General features: G+C 38.7%; 2 protein-coding genes across 2 annotated transcripts in view; both read right to left on the reverse strand.

Moving 5' to 3' along the window:
• HGFAC (HGF activator) overlaps positions 1-1,553 on the reverse strand; it is a 51,760-nt gene extending 50,207 nt beyond the window's left edge. Inside the window, exon 1 of the mRNA XM_074276648.1 lies at positions 1,309-1,553. Coding sequence (XP_074132749.1) covers positions 1,309-1,383 — 75 coding nt within the window. The 5' untranslated portion in view covers positions 1,384-1,553. The remainder of the gene's footprint in view (positions 1-1,308) is intronic.
• A 7,284-nt stretch (positions 1,554-8,837) lies between these two features.
• The window catches only part of RGS12 (regulator of G protein signaling 12), a 208,328-nt gene continuing 198,602 nt past the window's right edge, over positions 8,838-18,563 (reverse strand). Inside the window, 2 exon segments of the mRNA XM_074274976.1 lie at positions 8,838-17,708; positions 17,710-17,759. Of these exon segments, the coding sequence (XP_074131077.1) occupies positions 17,415-17,708; positions 17,710-17,759 (344 nt within the window). The 3' untranslated portion in view covers positions 8,838-17,414.

An 18,563-nucleotide genomic window follows, 5' to 3' on the forward strand; every position in this document is an offset into this window, starting at 1 on the left:
GGGGAGGGAGGGAGGGAGGAGGGAGGGAGGGAGGGAGGAAGGAGGGAGGGAGGGAGGGAGGAAGGAAGGAAGGAAGGAAGGAAGAAAAGAGAGAGAAAGGGAGAGAGGGATGGAGGGAAAAAAACATGTATTAAGTATTTACTATATCCCAGGCATTATCCTAAGTACAGGAAATATATATATGAGCAAGAAGGCTAATCAGGAGTAAGTTAAGGGATAGGAAAGAACTTTGTAAAGTTGTTGGGGTTTCATGCCATAGAAATTGGTTCCCTTCCAGCTACTTTTCTGATGCCTCATATATTTAGAGCTGGAGGAGACCTTGAACATGAACTGTGTCACCTTCATCATTTCCTAGAGCCCTCATCGGAGCCTCTGAAGTGGTTTATTCTAGATCACAAGTACAGGAAGGAGAAAGACCAGGATCTGAGCAGGGCATCTCCCCCATCCTGGCAGGGGCACGATCTGGGTTTTCTGAAGAGCAAACCAGCCAAGTTTAAGCCCAGGGAGGCTCAGCACCGGAGAGCCGGTGTGTCTGCACAGATCTATGCTTCTATGTCCATATGGACAGACATCTATTTGCGCAGGAGCTTATGAAGCCACTTATAACACATGGGGCAGTTAGGATCATGCACTGGTAGGGAGGACCCACATGAGGTGATCCTTGAGGCCCTAAAGTAAAGGTGTCAGTCATGCTGCCCACAGCCCATCACCCTCCTAAAGGTTACCCAAACCAAATTAAAATATAACTGGGAACCATTCAAAAAAAATTTTTTTGAATACAATAAAACATAGATCACATTATATTTTAAAATTAAGCCAATATGAGGCCCTCAAGGACTCTAATGAATGACTGGTGATCTCTCTTTTTATTTGAGTTTGTGACCACTACCCTAAAGTATAAAAAAGTATGGGAGGCCACATGATAAAGAAGAAAGAACATTGGATTTTATCACTCAGCCACTCATTCCCTGTGTGATCTAAGACAACATCTTAACATCTCTGGGGCTTGATCTCCCCATCCCTAAATGAAGAGAGTAAACAATCTCTAGGACCTCAGAACTCAAATTTATATGATTAAAGACTCCTTATTGCATCACTTTTTGGCTATAATCCCAATATTGTAAAGAAGTAGTCTATGCTTTTAACAAATCTTCTTCCCAAATGATTTCCCCAAGATCATAAAGCACGTTAGACATGGGCCTCAATTGTTTCTGCTAGATTGAGTCCATTTTCTAGGGTCAAGAACTTTTGCCAATCCCCAGGGGACTTTTGTCCACCCTCCGGGCAGTATCTGTCAACAAGACTCACCCTACGAGCCTCAGTCTGGGCTCCACTCTGGGTCAGAAGCAGCAAAAGGCCTAGTATCCAAATCCAGCATTTCATGGTTCCTCCTGAGCCAGGGGCCCAGCACGTGGGGCAGCTGGCCAGCCACAGAGACCCTTTTCCCTCTCCTTGGCTGCCTGGCTCAGAAGAGCAGAGAGCAGAGCCAAGAGTGAGACTTCTTGGGAAACAAAACCAGAGGCCACGGTGACCGGAAACCTTCCCTCCACTGAGCAACCAAAAAAAGTTAGCGGGTTTGCTTATCGATATTAATGATTAACGACTCCAGAGGACAGAGGGGAAAGTTGTTTTTAGAAAAATCAAGCCAAAAATCTTTCTTCACTCCACATCTTCAGAGTTCTCTGTTCCCAAGCTCTTGGACACTTGCTTCCCTTCTTTCCACCCTGCCTTTCAATTCTCCCCTCACCCTCAACTTCCAGTAAGCCTCCTTGACCCCTCAAGCCCTCAGTGGGTTTTTTCCTCTCCTCTGAGCAAGGACATGGACTTAAATCCCACTTCTGCTACTTACTGTCTGTATAATCTTGGCCAAATCACTGCCTTGGGCATCAATTTATCCACCCATAAAGCTTCAATGAGAAGCTCCCTAAAATCACTTTCTACTCTGTCAATGTCCCATGTATGGTCTTTTAATATATTTTAATATAGGTTTGTGTTAGCCATACAGAAGAATCATATAGCTTGTCAGACAGGAAAGAGCCTTAAAACTTAGAACATGAAGGAACTGTACATGCTTAACATATATTGGATCACTTACTGACTGGGGAAGGGTGGGGAAGGGAGGGAAAAAAATTAGAACACAATGTTTTGTAGGAGTAAATGTCGAAAATTATCCACATATATGTTTTGAAAATAAAAAGCTATAATTTTAAAAATTTAGGACATGAAAATTATATTTTTTTTTATTTTTATGTTGATAATTTTGAATAATCTGCAAATGATATTATAAATAGCTAAATGGCCCTTGACAGGCCCTATTCTAGGAGGCCTATGATCTTTAGATTGTCTCTCTTACTCCTATCTCCAGAATCAACGGCTTTTGCTATATAGAAATCACGTTTTCTCTTAATACCCTAGTGTTTTACTTCTAGATGAACTTTCACTTTAATATTTGTTCTCCCATTCTGCTATTCTCTCTTTTCCTTCCATGAAGAGACTCTCTACCATGAATTTGTGTTCCTATTCTAATTATTTCTGCCACGCACTTGGCAAGTGATCCAGTCAAGATTCTGATTTCTCTCTTGAGCCTTTCTGAAATGTCCTGTTGTGATTTCAAGCTCTCTTGAGAATCCACAGGGGTCTGTTTCATTCCACATTGGTTCAGTTTCCCTTGTCTTTAGTGTTTATTTGCAATCTCTTGGATGTCTTAGTACACTTCTTCCCTCCTAATTTTAGCATCTTCTGTGCTGATTTAGCTGTTGTGCCCTAAATTTTTAACTATAATTTCTTCCTCTTGAATTCTTTTAACCTTTTCCCCACTTATACATTTTTATGACTCTTTCTCGTTTGATGGCAGGGCTGGGCTACAAGGCTATGTCAGTCTTTCTTACTGGAGAATTTACTTTTTCCTGGCTTAGGTCTCTATCTCAAGCAACTTCTGGGAGAGCAGGATTGGCTCTATCTGGACTCCAATCCCTTTTCTTTCAGGCTAGTACTACCATCTTGCAGGTGGGACCCCTACCCAAGTATCTTGCTGGGAGGAAGTTACATCTGATGCTTTTTGCAGGAGTGGAGAAATGAGGGTGGGTGTTATTGGCAGATCCCTTTCTGGCATGAGCTTCCCTAATAGAGAGGCTGCCACATGAAAAAGAAAGAATAATTCCTCATCCCCTGCCCCCATGACTTCCCACTTCCTCATGTGGTTATGTAGAATTGATGTTCTCTGCTCGTTGCAAGGAGAAAGTGCCCATAGTTTCTGCAATATCAGGGAAATAACCTGAACAAATCCCCAATTCTGACCAATGAGCTGGTTTCTGGGCAAAGCATGGAGAATAGTGGAGGATAGGGCACAGCTTCTAGGGGAAACATAGCAGTAATCCTGGGGTCCGGGAGCTTAGAGTGCTATTGTTCTAACAATCTATCTGTCAATGATTCTAAAGTCTCTTGACATTAGGAATACTATAGTACAATCCTAGAAACTTTGCAGACTGCCAGATAACAATCTGTTGGGTCAGTGATAAAAGGGTTTCTAAGACAAATTTTAAGGTGCTTACCAGACCACTCCTCAGTTCTCCCTCTGAGTCATAAAATTAGAATATCAGTGACATGAAGAACCTGATCTCTCTGTTTTTTCCTATAAGTTTGTCTTCTTGCTCCTGGTTCTTTGCTAAACCCTTTTGAACTTGGCATTACAATTACAATAAACTTTGCCCCTTGGAGATGGGTTCTGATGCAAATTCTTTTGAGACACCAGTCTGTGACCTCAACTTTTTGGGATCTCCTTCTGAACCTCAACACTATGAATAAATGTTCTCAATTGTTTTAATAGCTGTTTCCATAAAATTAGAATCAATTATAATTCTTCTGTTTTTATACATAAATATATATCACATTATAGGGTTTTTAGTATGATAATACAAATTTCATTTTCTTTACTTCTTTTATAATTTTTTGTTACATTGAGTTCTAAGTTGTTTCCCTCCCTTCCTCCCAACCCTGCCTCAGAGAAAGCCAATATTTGACACAGATTTATATATATGAAACTATACGACATATAATCCTACATTATTAATTCTTTCTCCAGAGATAGCATCTTCCTTCGTAAGTTCTTTGTAGTTGATTTAAATATCCATATACTTCACAGCAGTTTAGTCATTCATGTTTATTCTTTGAACAATATACAACATTCTGTTCACTTCACTCTTCATTATTTCATGCAAACCTTTCCATGTTCTCCTAAAATCAATTTGCTCAACATTTATTATAGAACAGTAGTATTCCATCTGCCACCATACTCACCAGCGTGCACTCACTCCTCCTGCTCACCTACAGCTTAGGACAATACCTGTTTAGCTCACCTGATTCTTATATCCAAAACCATCACAGAGCCCTTCAATCTCCCTGATCAACAGCTAAGCCCCTCTATCCCGCCATGATTCACGAAAAGAAAGCTCTCATCCAACTCACTTCCAGTTGATCAATGATGGACAGAAACAACTACACCCAGAGAAGGAACACTGGGAAGCGAATGTAAATTGTTAGCACTACTGTCTATCTACCCAGGTTACTTATACCTTCGGAAGCTAATAATTAATGTGCAACAAGAAAATGGTATTTACACACATATATTGTATCTAGGTTATACTGTAACACATGTAAAATGTATGGGATTGCCTGTCATCTAGGAGAGGGAGTAGAGGGAGGGAGGGGATAATTTGGAAAAATGAATACAAGGGATAATGTTATTTAACAAAAATTACTCATGCATATATACTGTGGAAAAAAATTCTAAATAAAAAAAAGAAAGAAAAGAAAGCTCTCAGAGCTGACCCAAGCCCCAAGCTGTTATCTGTTAATCTGCTCCCCAGTCAAGCAGACCAAATACTCAGGGGATCAGATCTTTCCTAACATCCTCCTGAGTTGTCTTAGGTTGGAGCACTGCTTTATCCTAATTTTTAACTATTTCTGCTGCTCTAAAATTTACCTTGAAAAAAAATAAAATAAAATAAAATTTACCTGAGATATTACTTTATTTGTGGGGCAGTTGGAAAGAGTCAGGCAGTTTCCTGCCTTACTGAACTATCTTCCCACAATTCCCTCCTAGATGCATAGGGATCTTATTATATATTATGTTGTCTCTCCTTTAGATTGTAAACTCTTTGAAGGAAGCGACTGTTTTGGTTTGTTTTTTCTTCGTATCCTGGATTCTAAGCATAATGCATGACAATTTGCAATCCACTAATAAATGTTTGTTAATTGATTGATTGAAAACACCTCCAAGTCTTGGTGCTATGTCCTATTCTTTTTCTTAAGGAATTTCCTACTTTGGGACCTTCACAACTCAAACTAATTCTTGTCCTTGTAGGGTAAGTCAGTGGTTAATGGTACATATTTAATACACAGCCAGAATCAAGATTTATTTACAACTCAAAGAAAATTTCAGTCTGCTCATGTCATCTTAACCTCTTCCTATTTAACACAGGAAAGGTGACCTAGTCTACTTCCAACCCCAACCACACTTGATTGAGGTCAGGGCCTTTTCCCATATCCTGTGCAAAATCAGGAAGCAGAAGCTGGACATATTTCTTCCCCCGACTTTCTCCAGTTACTGTTCCCCTGAGGTGAGAAAGGTAGAGACGTGGAGTGGAGAACCAAAGAGATTTTCTTCCTTAATTTGTAAGAAGGGGATAAGGCAGGGAAGGTTTTTAAATGAATCAGAAACTATGGTTTTTCCCAGCTTGGTTGGGTCTGTGCACTTAACACGTAATGGTGTGCACAAGGGACATGTCTGGGTGAAAGCTTTTTACGCATCAGTATGATATAACTGGAAAAACCATTGGGCTGGAAGTGAAAGATCTGTATTCTAGTCCCAACTTGTCAACCAGCTCGCTTTTGTGAACATGTGAACATGGACTTTGTCTCTAAACCTCTTATAGTGTCTTTATAAAATGAGAGCCTTGGTCTGAGTGATCTCTGACATTCCATATTTTAAGGTCCCTCACAGATTCAACATCCCATTTTCTAAGTTCTAGCATCGTAAAATTCTCTATATCTATGTTCCCTGAGAAGTAGTTTGGGGTCTGAATGAGAATAATCAGGTATTTTGCTGTTATTTATCAACCAAAAATGAAAGAGTAGAATAAAGCTATTTAAAAAAAAAAAAAAGAAAGCGATTTGACCTTCTTCTGGTCACTACCATAGAAGAAAAGTCCAGCAAACAGCCATTTTCTTGTAGTTTCCACATTCTAGTCCACTTGTTTTCATGAGAAGACTAGACTCTGCTATTCCACACTTTCCACTAGTGCTTTTCTCTATCTCGTGGCCTCTAGCTAATAAGGACCCTGGTCAGCCTCTCTCTGGGGACATGTCTTTGATACGGAGTTCTGCTTGACCTGTCGATGAAGTTGGCATTGACTTCTATTTAATGGATGCTAAAGGTTTTTAATGCCAGGAACTTGAAGAGGCCTCATTTTGTGGGGCCAGATAAGGAAAAGAGACTTATAATAATCAACATCTGGATATTTAGCTTGATTTCCAAATCTTTGTGCTGTTTAATAGAACCTAAATGTGCTCTTTTCCAACTTTATTATTCCTGCCATGAGCACGACTACTCTTTTTCCTCCCTTTTTTATTGTTTTCTTTTTTCTGGTTAGACACGTACATTAACTTTTTAAACACATTTTTTTTTCATGAATCATGTTGGGAGAGAAAAATCAGAACAAAAGGAAAAACCACAAGAGATTAAAAAAAGAAGAAAAAAAAGTGAACGCAGCACGTGTTGATTTACATTCAGTCTCCATAGCTCTCTCTCTCTGAATGCAGATGGCGTTTTCTATCCAGTTTATTGGAGTTGCCCTGGATCACTGAATTGCTGAGAAAAGTCCAAGTCTTTTGCTGTTATTGTATACAATGTTTTCCTGGTTCTACTTATTTCGCTCAGCATCAGCTCGTATAAATCTTTCTAGGCCTTTCTAAGATCAGCTTGTCCAATATTTTTTTTATGGAAAAAAGAAAACAAGGGAATCTTAAAACATAAAACATAAAAGAGATAATTTAGTATGTAGAATGTCAAAGCTGGGAGGGAATTTAGAACATGGAAGAGAAAATATAGAGTGTTGGAACTGGAAGAGACTTTAGAACATAGGAGATGGAAAATTTGAACAGAAAAGGAACTCTACACATTACCTAGTCTAAACTCTTCATTGAATAAGAGGGAATGCGAGACCCAGAGAAGAGAAATAATATTTACATGTTCTCTCTCCCATTAGAAAGCTGGAACTGTCTTTTGTCTTTCTCTGCGACCCCTAGCACACAATGCCTGCCATGTTGTGGATGCTTAATAAATGTTTATGAACAAGTGTATTCTTTTAGACTAGAACGCACATCTTAATTTATTTGGGATTGGCTTGGGTTGAGTTCCTGAAACACAGTTTTCAAACGTTAAAGGGGGTGAACTTCATTATTCTCAGATTGGCCCCAGTCTGTTTTCTGATTGTACACTTGTTCTCCAATCTATCCTTACAACGACCCGGGCAACTGCCACTACAGTGAGCCTTAGCCTTGGTGTGACACTTTAAGGTTGGTAAAGCACTTTATATATATTGTGAGTAACTTGTGGAAAGTAGAGTGAGAGAGAGCTAGTCTGGCTCTACTTCTGGTTCTATAAACAAATAAGCAAATAAATAAATAGATGAGAAGATGGCTAATTAAATAAATGAGTGAAATAAATGAATCAAAATATATACACATAAATGGAGGAATGAATGAATCAATACTTAAATATATAATGTAATATAACATTATATAATATAGAAAATAAGTATATTTATACCCTTATATCTGGATATAATATGTGTATACTTACATATATTCATATATACATATACATATAGGGTAGGATTCACATTCTCAAATTTTGTGGAAAATTTCCAGTTTTCAGGTTAAATAAAAATGTTTAAATAATTTAATTTTTTAAAATAATTTTTAAAAACCTGGACTTAGAATTAGAAGGTCTAGGGTTGACTGTGAACTTGAGCAAGACTACTAAGATTTTCTGAAGCTACTTCCTCTACCCTGAAATAGAAATAATCCTACTTTCACCAGCTGGCTCCTTATTCGGGTTGTTGTGAGGAGAGTGCTCTTAAACCTCCAAGGGCCCACTTAAAGGTGAACTAACATTATTATTCTGTGGCTTTTCTTGTGTCTTTGCTCCCTTGTGCTGTGTGTGTTTCTGATAAATGAAGTCTCATATATCCAGCCAAGCTGAAAACTGCTTGCCCTTAGGCCAGAAAACACAGAAGGATGTAAGTGATGGTGATTCTGTGTCATGAAGGCTTCCTAGAGAATTCCTTTTGAGTCCATCCCTTTTTTCTTAGGATATTTCCCTACAATTAGAAGTGGCAGAATTCCTACACACTGATGTCAGAGCTCTCTAACTTTGGTTAAAGATTTTGGCCCTTTTTAAAATGCTTAGAAGCCAAGGAAAGCACTCTCTAAGGCCTTAATCAGTCACTGACACTTTAGTAAGAAAGAGTTTTCTAGTAAGAAAGAGCTTTCAATTTTTTTTTTTTAAATAGAGTTGGTTAACAATAAGAAGAAGCAAGTACATCTTGGGCAAATAAGGTCCACTGAAGTAGAAAAAGGACACAAAACAGGTGAGTAGGAAGTGCTGAGAACATATCCCATTTAAGATCAAACCCAGCAGCATTAGGTTTCATTATTAGAATTATTATTAGATTCATTATTATTATTATTATTAATTCATTATTAGAAATCATTAGAATTCCAGATCCAATGTCTAAGTCTTCAAAAGATCTTTATTAAATGGCAATATCCAAGAGCTGAGAGGATCCTCAGAGGTCATTTAATACAATCTTAATATCCTCAGTATCATCTTATCATTGACAGGGGATCGTCCAATTCAATCCATTACATAAAGTTAATTAATTCATCAAATTAATTTATTAAATAAAGTTAAACAAAATTAGTACAGTAGATAGAAACTTGTACCTAGAGTAAGAAGACCTGAATTCAAATTGAGACTCAGAATGCACGATCGTGGACAAGTGACTCTTGGCAAGTGACAAGAATCATGGTTCGGTTTCCTGATCTACGGAGTGGGAATAACAATAGCACTTAATGCCACAGTAAAAGGGATAAGATTTATAAAAAGTGCTTTGAAAATCTTAAAAATCTCTATGAAAACTCATATCAATATCAATATTATTATCAATTATAATATTATCAACAGTTTGGTCTCTCTTTTTTCTTTCTTTTCTATTAAAAAGTGGCTAGATACAGATTGCTTTGCTAACTGAATTAGCAAAAAATTCCCTTCCTATGCAGAGCCCACCTCTAGCACATAATCATTTTCAGAGACTGCTGGAAGATGTGATGGATCATTTCAGTTTCAACAGCGTTAGCCGGGTGAATAACTTTGGTAAAGACCACTACTGGGGGCTGATTTCAGCCTTGCCCACACAGTAGGGGAACAGTCCTCCTGGGGGTAATTACTCACTGGGATTCCCATGTTTTAGGCAATATTTCCCAAAGAGAACTCTGTAGCACCTTAATATTTCCTATACCTGAATAGGCAAGTTTGTGTCACATTTTGATATTAGGAGGATTTCTCTCTCTGAAATAGTAAGAGAAGAAATAAATACATCGAAAATATTTCTTATGGGTAACAAATTGTTTTTTAAAATAAAAACCAGTTGCTATCTCTCACTCTCTCTTATTCCCAAGGATATCCTTGAACCTAAGAGGCCCTTCCAAACCAACATTTCAAACAATCACAAAATCCAGAAGGGATCTCATTAGACACCTAATTGGGACAGGAGAAAATTGGATTTGGAGTCAGGAAGGCCTTAATGCAAATTCTGCCTTAGAAATTTGTCTAGCTATAACATCCAGAGAAAATCACTTTAACCCCCTTCTGCCTCAGTTTCCTCATCTATAAAATGGGAATAATAATAATAGTACCTACCTAAAGGGCTGTTATAAAATAACATAAAGTACTTTGCAAACCTTAAAGTGCTATATGACTGATAACTATCATCATCATTATATATTCTAACCCATAACCATATAGACATCTGTAAACTAAACTGGAGAAGGAAATGGTGAACCCCCTCCAGTATCTTTACCAAGAATACCTCAAATGGGGTCATGAAGAGTGGGAGAAAACTGAAAAATAAGGGAATAGTAACAACTACAACATCCTCAACAAAGCGATTATCTACATTAAAGGCTTCCATTGTTGGTAAACATACTGTGTTCTGAGGCAGCTTGTTCTGTTTCTAGCTCTGATTCTTAGGACATTTTTCATCCAATTGACCTGAAATCTCTCTCCTTGCACTTTCTATGGACTGTTCCTACTTCTGCCTTCTGGGGCCAAGCAGGACGAATCTCTTCCCTTTTCCACATGACCACTCCTTAAAGACTTTAAAGCAGGGATTGTGTACTCCTTGTGGCTAATAAGCCCATTTCCTTCTATTCATGCTCGTGGCGTGGTCTCTAGTTCCTCTTCATCCTGGTCACCCAAACCTCATCAAAATCCACTTTTTAAATGAATTTCATCAATGTGTTTCAAGTTCAAAAGGCTTCCATGCATTATGCCCCAAGACTTCGGACAAATTACTTTGCCTCTTAAATTTTAGTTTTTCTCATGTATAAAATAGAAATGATAATCCTTTTTCTATCTCTTAGAGGGTTGAGAAAAGCATTTTGTAAAACTTAGAGACCTATGAAAATGCAGTTTGTCATCATTACTGTTATTATTTGAAACAGTTCTTTGAAAGTTTGTTGTCTCTGAGGCTCTCTTTTCATAGGCAGTTCTGAATGCAACTGAGGTGAAAAACTGATGGATTATTTTGGCTTCTCCTTTCCATGTTCTTTGGCTCGCGGCATTGTGCTCTCCAGGCAAAAAGCCAAACTGCCTTTGGATTTATGAAAACTCCCCTTCCCCATTTTTTTAGAAATTACTTCTTAAAGACAACCTTCTTTCTCATAATTCACATTGGGGAATTTCAACTAAATCACCATTTCCCTGAAATCATCGAGGCTGCACAAACCTTCCTTTGTACTCAGACCTCTCCTACGGAAAGATTTTTCTCTGCTCACCAGCCAAAGGGCTGCCGTTCTCATTCATATGGGAAGGTGAGATCTCATCCCTATCACTGAAGGCATTGAGTGGGGATAGTCCCAGACACCACAGCTGTGTCTACATGAGGTAAAAGTATAAAGTCCGTTCAGTCAGCTCAGCAAAAAAAAAATAGCAGAAAATCAATCATAACTTATGGAGGGAAAATTGAATCATCTTTTGGGATTTCTGTAAACCAGATAATGGAGATTAATGTCAGTTTTCAAATATATAAGGTTAAAAAATATATGTATATATACCCTATGTATGAAGGATTTGGGGACAGCCAGATGGAGTGGATAGAGTGCTGGGCCTTGAGTCAGGAAGATCTGAGTTTAAATATGGCCTCAGACAAATCACTTCACCCTGTTTGTCTCAGTTTCCTCATTTGTAAAATGAGCTGGCGAAGGACATGGTAAATCACTCCAGTATCTTTGCCAAGAAAACCCCAAACGGAATCACAAAGAGTCAGACATGACTGAACGATAACACAGAATTTTGGATTCATAATCTAACAACCTTAGAGACGTGGGTTCTTGAAATTGTACAACTATAGCCTCACAAAATCTCAGAAGTCTAAGATCTTAGAGTTATGGAATCATTAAGTCATCTAATCTCAGAATTATATGGGATATTAGCAGTTATAGTGATATAGCCCTACAGGAAAACTTTTCACCAAAAATGAAATTCAGTTTCTTTTTCAAGGAGGTTTTAGAAATTATTAGAAATGTCAGGGGAAAAAAAATCTCATAAAAATCCTAACTGATGAAGACAGAGTCATGTTGTGAGGAGGAAGCTAAAATCCTAAGCCTGTGCAGCTAGTGAATTTGGATGTGTCGTACAGAAAATACAAAGCTGTAATGTGGATTTCAGGGCTCTGTTGCTCATGAAAAGCCAAAGGAAAGACCTTTACAAACTCTCAGGCCAGATTGAAGGCTGGCCTCGGGGCAGCTCCATGCTCAGGCTCTCAACCCACGGACCAGAGGAGGTTTTCATAAATGAAAAGAGAACACTGTGCTGAAAACTTAATCCTTATGGGTAGGAGGGGAGGGGGAGTAGTAGTCTCCCATGTTCCCAAATTCCTGCTGAGTGGGAGTTGAGTGACCGCCTGAGAATTTGCTTGGGCACTGTCCTCCCTAAGAAACTAGATAATATCTAAGGTTACAGATTCATATATTTATAGTTGGATGAGTCATTGGAGGATGTTTAGTCCAATGGCCTCATTTTACAGATAAGGAACTTTGGGCCCAGTGAAATTAAATAATTTGCCCAAAGTCACACAACTTGCAAATAGCGGTGACAGCGTTTTAACCCAAGACCTCTAGTTCCAAATTTGGGAGGGTTTTATGACTTTTAACTCCATGATCTGACACTTAGAATCCTCTTTGGTTGGAGCTGGAAGGTCCTTTAGAATTCAACATTTAAATCAAGCTAACATTTATCAACAAGAGTAGCTAGTCTAAGTTGGATCTGAAGTCAGGAAGAGTCTTCTCCTGAGTTCCAATCTGCTGTCAGACACTAGCTGTGTGACCTTGGGCACGTCACTTAATCCTGTTTGCCTCAGTTTCCTCATCTGTAAAATGAGCTGGAGACGGAAATGGCAGACCACTACAGTATTATTGCCAAAAAAAAAAAAAAATGGGGTCATGAAGAATCAGGTATGACTGAAAAACGACTGTATTACCACAAAATCTGCTTTGTATGATGCAGAATGTTAGAGACTGGACATAAAAATGCTGACCTAAGGCAGGCCCTATTCTTAAGGTGATAACCCGGTTGGGGAGGAACAAGCACATGAATAATTATTACACATAAAGATGGAGAGAAAAGAATTGGTTCTGGAAAAGACTTAAAAAAGAAGGAATGAGCTTCATCTGGACATCCCAAGGAAGCCTTCATATAAGCCTCGAGGAAAGCATCATTAAAATCATAGATTTAAAGCTAGAAATGGAATAAATATTTATGGAGTACCCACTATGTCCCAGATAGTAGGGAAAACAATTTACAAACATCACATTTGCTCTTTACAATACCCATACAAGATTGGGTGCTATTATCCCCATTTTACAGATATGGAAACTGAGGCAAAAAGGGATCAAGTGACTTGACCAGGATCACACAGCTTATAAGCATGAAAGGTCCTTAGAGATCCCCTAATTCAACTCTCTCGTTTTATACAGAATGGAACTGATGATTTGATCACAGTAATGAGGAACTTCAATACTGAGCAAAGAGTGTTGCAAATAGAAGGCATCTTAGAACATGAAATATTAGAAATAAGAAAGAACCTAGAAACAAAAAATATTAAAGATCATTTAATCCAATGCATTCACTTAAAAAAGTTTTATTAATGCCTTTTGTTTTTTTATACTACAGTCATTAAAAAATAAAACTAACCTTCACATTGAACCTTGTAACAAAGAAAACCCATCAATAAATGGTTGTTAGTTGTCAGCAGTATATGTAACATTTTGCTTCCATAGCTTCTCCCTCTCCCAACCCTGCCCCAAGGGGAGTGAAATACGTTTAATTATCTATTCCACAGAACCAAGATATTGGCTGTTATAATGAATCCTAGCTCAGCTGCCTTTGAGCATTATTTCTGCTTGATTATTATAGTCAGTTTGTGTACCATTCTCTCCATTCCGTTTACTTTACTCTGCATCTGTTAATACAAGCCTTCCTATATTTATCAGAATTTTATCATAATCATCATTTCATTTAATTACTATTATCCTTGGACCGCCTATCTGGAGGTCCTACTTCTAGTGGATCTCACACTGGTTAGCATCTCTTGTGATCTTGCAGCTGGAATAGTTTGGAGGAAAGAATTAGAAGAAATGTGTAGAAAACCTATCCTTGCCAGGAAAAGGAGGACCCAAGATATACAGGTCTATAAGCCGTGATCTTGGAGAAAAGATAATTTACCTCTCTAGGATTCATCTCAAAATGAGGAATTGGGTCTCAAGCTTATCAAGCTAGCTAGGAGAGATAATTACCACACTTGAAAGCAGTGTCAGAATCCACAAAGATCTCGGCGGATCTGAGCCAAATATAAAAACATGAAATTTAATAAGAAAAAATACGTCTTATGCTTGTGCTCAAAAAAACCATCTTTGTGAATACAATAGAGGAAGAAAGGGATAGAGATTCATTCTCTTTTTAAAAAAAATCTGGAGACCTTAGGGGAGTAAAACTTCAAAATGAAATAAAGTATGACACTGAAGCCAGAAGAACTTCATGTCATACTGGAAAGAGACAAGACAACAGACGTAATAATCCTATTGTTCTCCATCCTGGTACATCTCAGTTCTGAGCATTGTTGATAAGAAAGAGAACCTTCAGAGGAAGATTCTCAATGGGAATTCCACATGACAACTAGTTAAAAGAAATGGGAATTAGAAGACATGAAGGTGCCATGTTCCAAATACTTGAAAGGATGTCCTCTGGAAAAGAGGTTACATTTCTTTGACTTGGTCCCAAAAGGCAGAATTTGCAGAGGGACAAATTTATCTTTTTTAAAGGAAAAACAAAACAAAACAACTGCTGATCGGTGATGAACAGAACTAGCTACAACAGTGAAAGAACACTGGGGAATGAGTGTGGATCACAGCATAGCATTTCCACTCTTTCTGTTATTGTTTGCTTGCATTTTTGTTTTTCTTCCCAGGTTATTTTTACCTTCTTTCTAAATCTGATTTTTCTTGTGTAGCAAGACAACTGTATAAATAGGTATACATACATTGTATTTAACATATCCTTTAACCTATTTAACATGTATGGGACTGCCTGACCTCCAGGGGAAGGGGTGGGGGGAAGGAGGGGAAAAGTTGGAACAGAAGTTTTTGCAAGGGTCAATGTTGGAAAATTACCCATGCATTTGTTCTGTCAATAAAAAGCTGTAATTAAAAAAAAACAACTGTAACAAATGTAAGCATCTCAAAATATAATGGACTGCCTTTGGAGTCACTGGAGGTCTTCCATTAGCAGCTACATAGCCATTTGTCAGGTACACGATAGTAGGAGTTTGGGGGAAAGTACACACTGGACCAGATGGCTTCTGACCCTCCCAACTCTTTGATTCTTTGATTGTATGACTTCTAATTAGAACACTAATGGTTTGACACCTGGTGTGCATGATGCCTTCTTGACAAATGTGCTTGTTGAGGGAGAGTTTCCATGTCATGAAAAACAATGGAAAATAAGAATAAATTTATAGAAATTCACTTTTGGGCCAACTTTATAGAAACATCTATACTACAAGGAAGACATATTTCCTGTCAGTCTATTATAATTAATGTCAAATGTGAATCAGGAAAAGCAAGGTAGCATTTTTTCAGTAGATATCTAAGTCATCAATTTTCCCAGCATAGCAAGGACCGTGTTGTCATTCCTCAGGGAAGGTCACTTTCATACAGAGGAGATGCTCATTTGGGAAACACTACTGAGGGGGACAAATCATCGTCACTTCCTCTGGTTTACAGGGCGTGAGAAAACTTTCCTGTACTTTCTTTATTTCTCAGGTAACTATGATAACTGGTGGACAGACTCCTACCTTTGGTGAATCGTTTCCCATTTTTGTTTGAGAGTTAAATCATCTGATCTTTCTTTGAAAAGATACTCCTTTCATAGTTTCTTACAAACTGGTAGAAAAATGGCTGATACAGAAATATTTTGCATAATGTATATGTATAACGGGTATTATATGTATATGCATATATACATATGCATAATGGGTATCCATTTTTTTGCCTTTTAATAGGTGGGAGATGGGGGTAGAGGGAGGGAAAGGATTTGAAGCTCAAAATTCAAATACAATCTAGTAGAAAATCTGGTAGAAAATCCTGTCTTTCATTTACAGTAACTACATCCAGGCCAAGCACATTACCCGCTGAACCACCCAAGTATTAGCAAATTACTAATGGCATTTTAAAAGGAAACTCAGGGACTTAGAACAAAGAATATAGACCATACCATCTAAATGGTACATAAATAATGGAATGTTAATGGTAGAAAGTTCTTTGGAGCATGGGGACACAAAAGATGAGAGCTCCAAGAAACCTTTTAAAATAAAATATTAATTCTGGCAATTATTTTAAACTTTAGAGCGTAGACTACCTGAACATAGAAAACGGAATTCTAGAAAAGAATCTTTATCAGAGTTGACAGAAGCCTTGCTCTAGAATGTAGAACGTCAGAGTTTAAAAGGATCTTTTTTTATTTTTATTGACTCTTCCTGATCCCATTTGGGGTTTTCTTAGCAGAGATATTGGAGGGGTCTGCCATTTCCTTCTCCAGCTCATTTTACAGATGAGGAAACTGAGACAGAATTAAGGGACTTGCCCAGAGTCACGCAGGAAGTAAGGGTCTGAGGCCAGATCAAAACTCAGGAGCTTTTTCTTGACTCTTGACTGCAGACCTGGTGCTCCATACACCACACCTTAGAGGGCAATTAGTCCAACACCTTCAGAGGTAACAGCAGAGCCCGGACTGGACGCCAGATCTAAGTTTGGCCTTCTAACCCCTGCACTAAGTATAACGAGTGATCAGAAAGCTGCCCCTCCTCCTGCTGAAGAGACACCTGTGCTCTCATGTTTGTACCTTCCCATCCTCAAAGCATCCATGACCAGACTTGTGAGAGAGCAGAGAATGCCCCTCATCGGGTGGACTGAGCCTTGAAGGTTATCTGATCCAGCTGCCTCAAGCAGGAACCTAAAGCATCACAAGGTTCAGAGATTTGCTTGATCTCATAGCGGGAGCTGAGCTAGGACACAGATACAGGATCACCGGCTCCAGCCAACAAAGGTCTTGTCTAAGTATGGAAACGGTCTCTTTCAAGGCAGAGGCCGTCCAGAAAACTCAGAACATCCAAGGGAGCACTTTCATCCCCTACAGAACCATCATTGTTCTCGTCCCACCTTTAGGTCTTATTTTTTCATATCAGTTCAAGTCAATGAGTACGGTGGTGATGTGCTGATTTATTTTGACAGAGCTTGCCTAGTATTGGACCTGAAAGCAAAACACAGGCGTTTGACTCCTGATTCTACCACCAATAAACTGTGCTCTCAAGCCAGTCACTTTCCTTTTCTGGTGTCACTTTTCCCATCTGTAAAATGGGTACGAAAATACTTGCACTGTCTGCTTCAGATGGTTGTAATGAGATGGTGTAAGGAGGTACTTTGTAAACCTTCCCTATTATTAGTAGTATGGTTAAGTATAAGAGAACTGAAGAAAAAAGGCATTTCTGCATCTTAAAGGACAAAATAAGTCTTGGAACTTAGACAAAAGTTGCTTTATACTGGTTCTCGCTGCTCTTGTGTTTCTCACTCTTCACAGTAAGCAGACTTGGGAGATCTGATGTTCTATACACGCCTGTGCGTGTTCTCCCCTGGCACATTCGGAGCTCTGAGATGGAGCCCTCAAAGCTGAGATTGCCGTCCGACTCTGAGGAGGGCATCAGGTTGTTGGTTCCACCCTTGACTCCATCCACATCAATGATCCTGTTCACTGGGAGCTCACTGCCAGCGTTCATCCCAGGATGTGAGCTGGGGTCACGTCGGGGTGTGGGGGGGCATGTGCTCACAGAAGTTTTCAGATTCTTTCGTCCTTCCATGGTTTGTTCCTAACGTAAATAAATAAATGAGGCAAGTGAGTGAATGAATGAATAAATGAAAATTAATTAAATCAATAAATAGATAAGTTAATGAATATGGATGGGGAAGGAAGAAAGGGAGGGAGGGAGGGAAGAAGGAAGGAAGGAAGGAAGGAAGGAAGGAAGGAAGGAAGGAAGGAAGGAAGGAAGGAAGGAAGAAGGAAGGAAGGAAGGAAGGAAGGAAGGAAGGAAGGAAGGAAGGAAGGAAGGAAGGAAGGAAGGAAGGAAGGAAGGAAGGAAGGAAGGAAGGAAGGAAGGAAGGAAGGAAGGAAGGAAGGAAGGAAGGAAGGAAAGAAGAGAGGGAGAGAAGAAGGAAGGAAGGAAAGGAGAGAGGGAGAGAAGAAGGAAGAAAGGAAAGGAGATACTTTATTAATACTTTATCAAAAGGGGAAAAAAGACTTAATGACAGGAATGACTAGTATCTCTATTATGATGTATCATCATTGCTTTTCAACATCAAAATAAAAAAATCTCTGAGAGACAGTTTATTAACCTATAAAATGGGGATAATAAAGCCTAAACTACCCATTTCATGAATGGTTGTTAAAAAACAGGTTTGTGACAAAAGAATACCTTTTGTGTAGAGGAGAAGCAAACCTGGGGTTTCATTGGTATAGAGAACACCTGATAAAGAAACTGTGCCAGTTGCAATGTGCGCCTATTCAGTACCTAATCGTTTTAGACAACTGCCTTAGGACACCGAGAGGTTAAGTGATTTAAGTGTCCAAAGTGACATAGCCAGCATGATCAGAATTGGAATTTGAACCCAAGTCT

The sequence above is a fragment of the Sminthopsis crassicaudata genome, chromosome 6 (genome assembly GCF_048593235.1).
Source record: "Sminthopsis crassicaudata isolate SCR6 chromosome 6, ASM4859323v1, whole genome shotgun sequence".
Taxonomy (NCBI): Eukaryota; Metazoa; Chordata; class Mammalia; order Dasyuromorphia; family Dasyuridae; genus Sminthopsis; species Sminthopsis crassicaudata.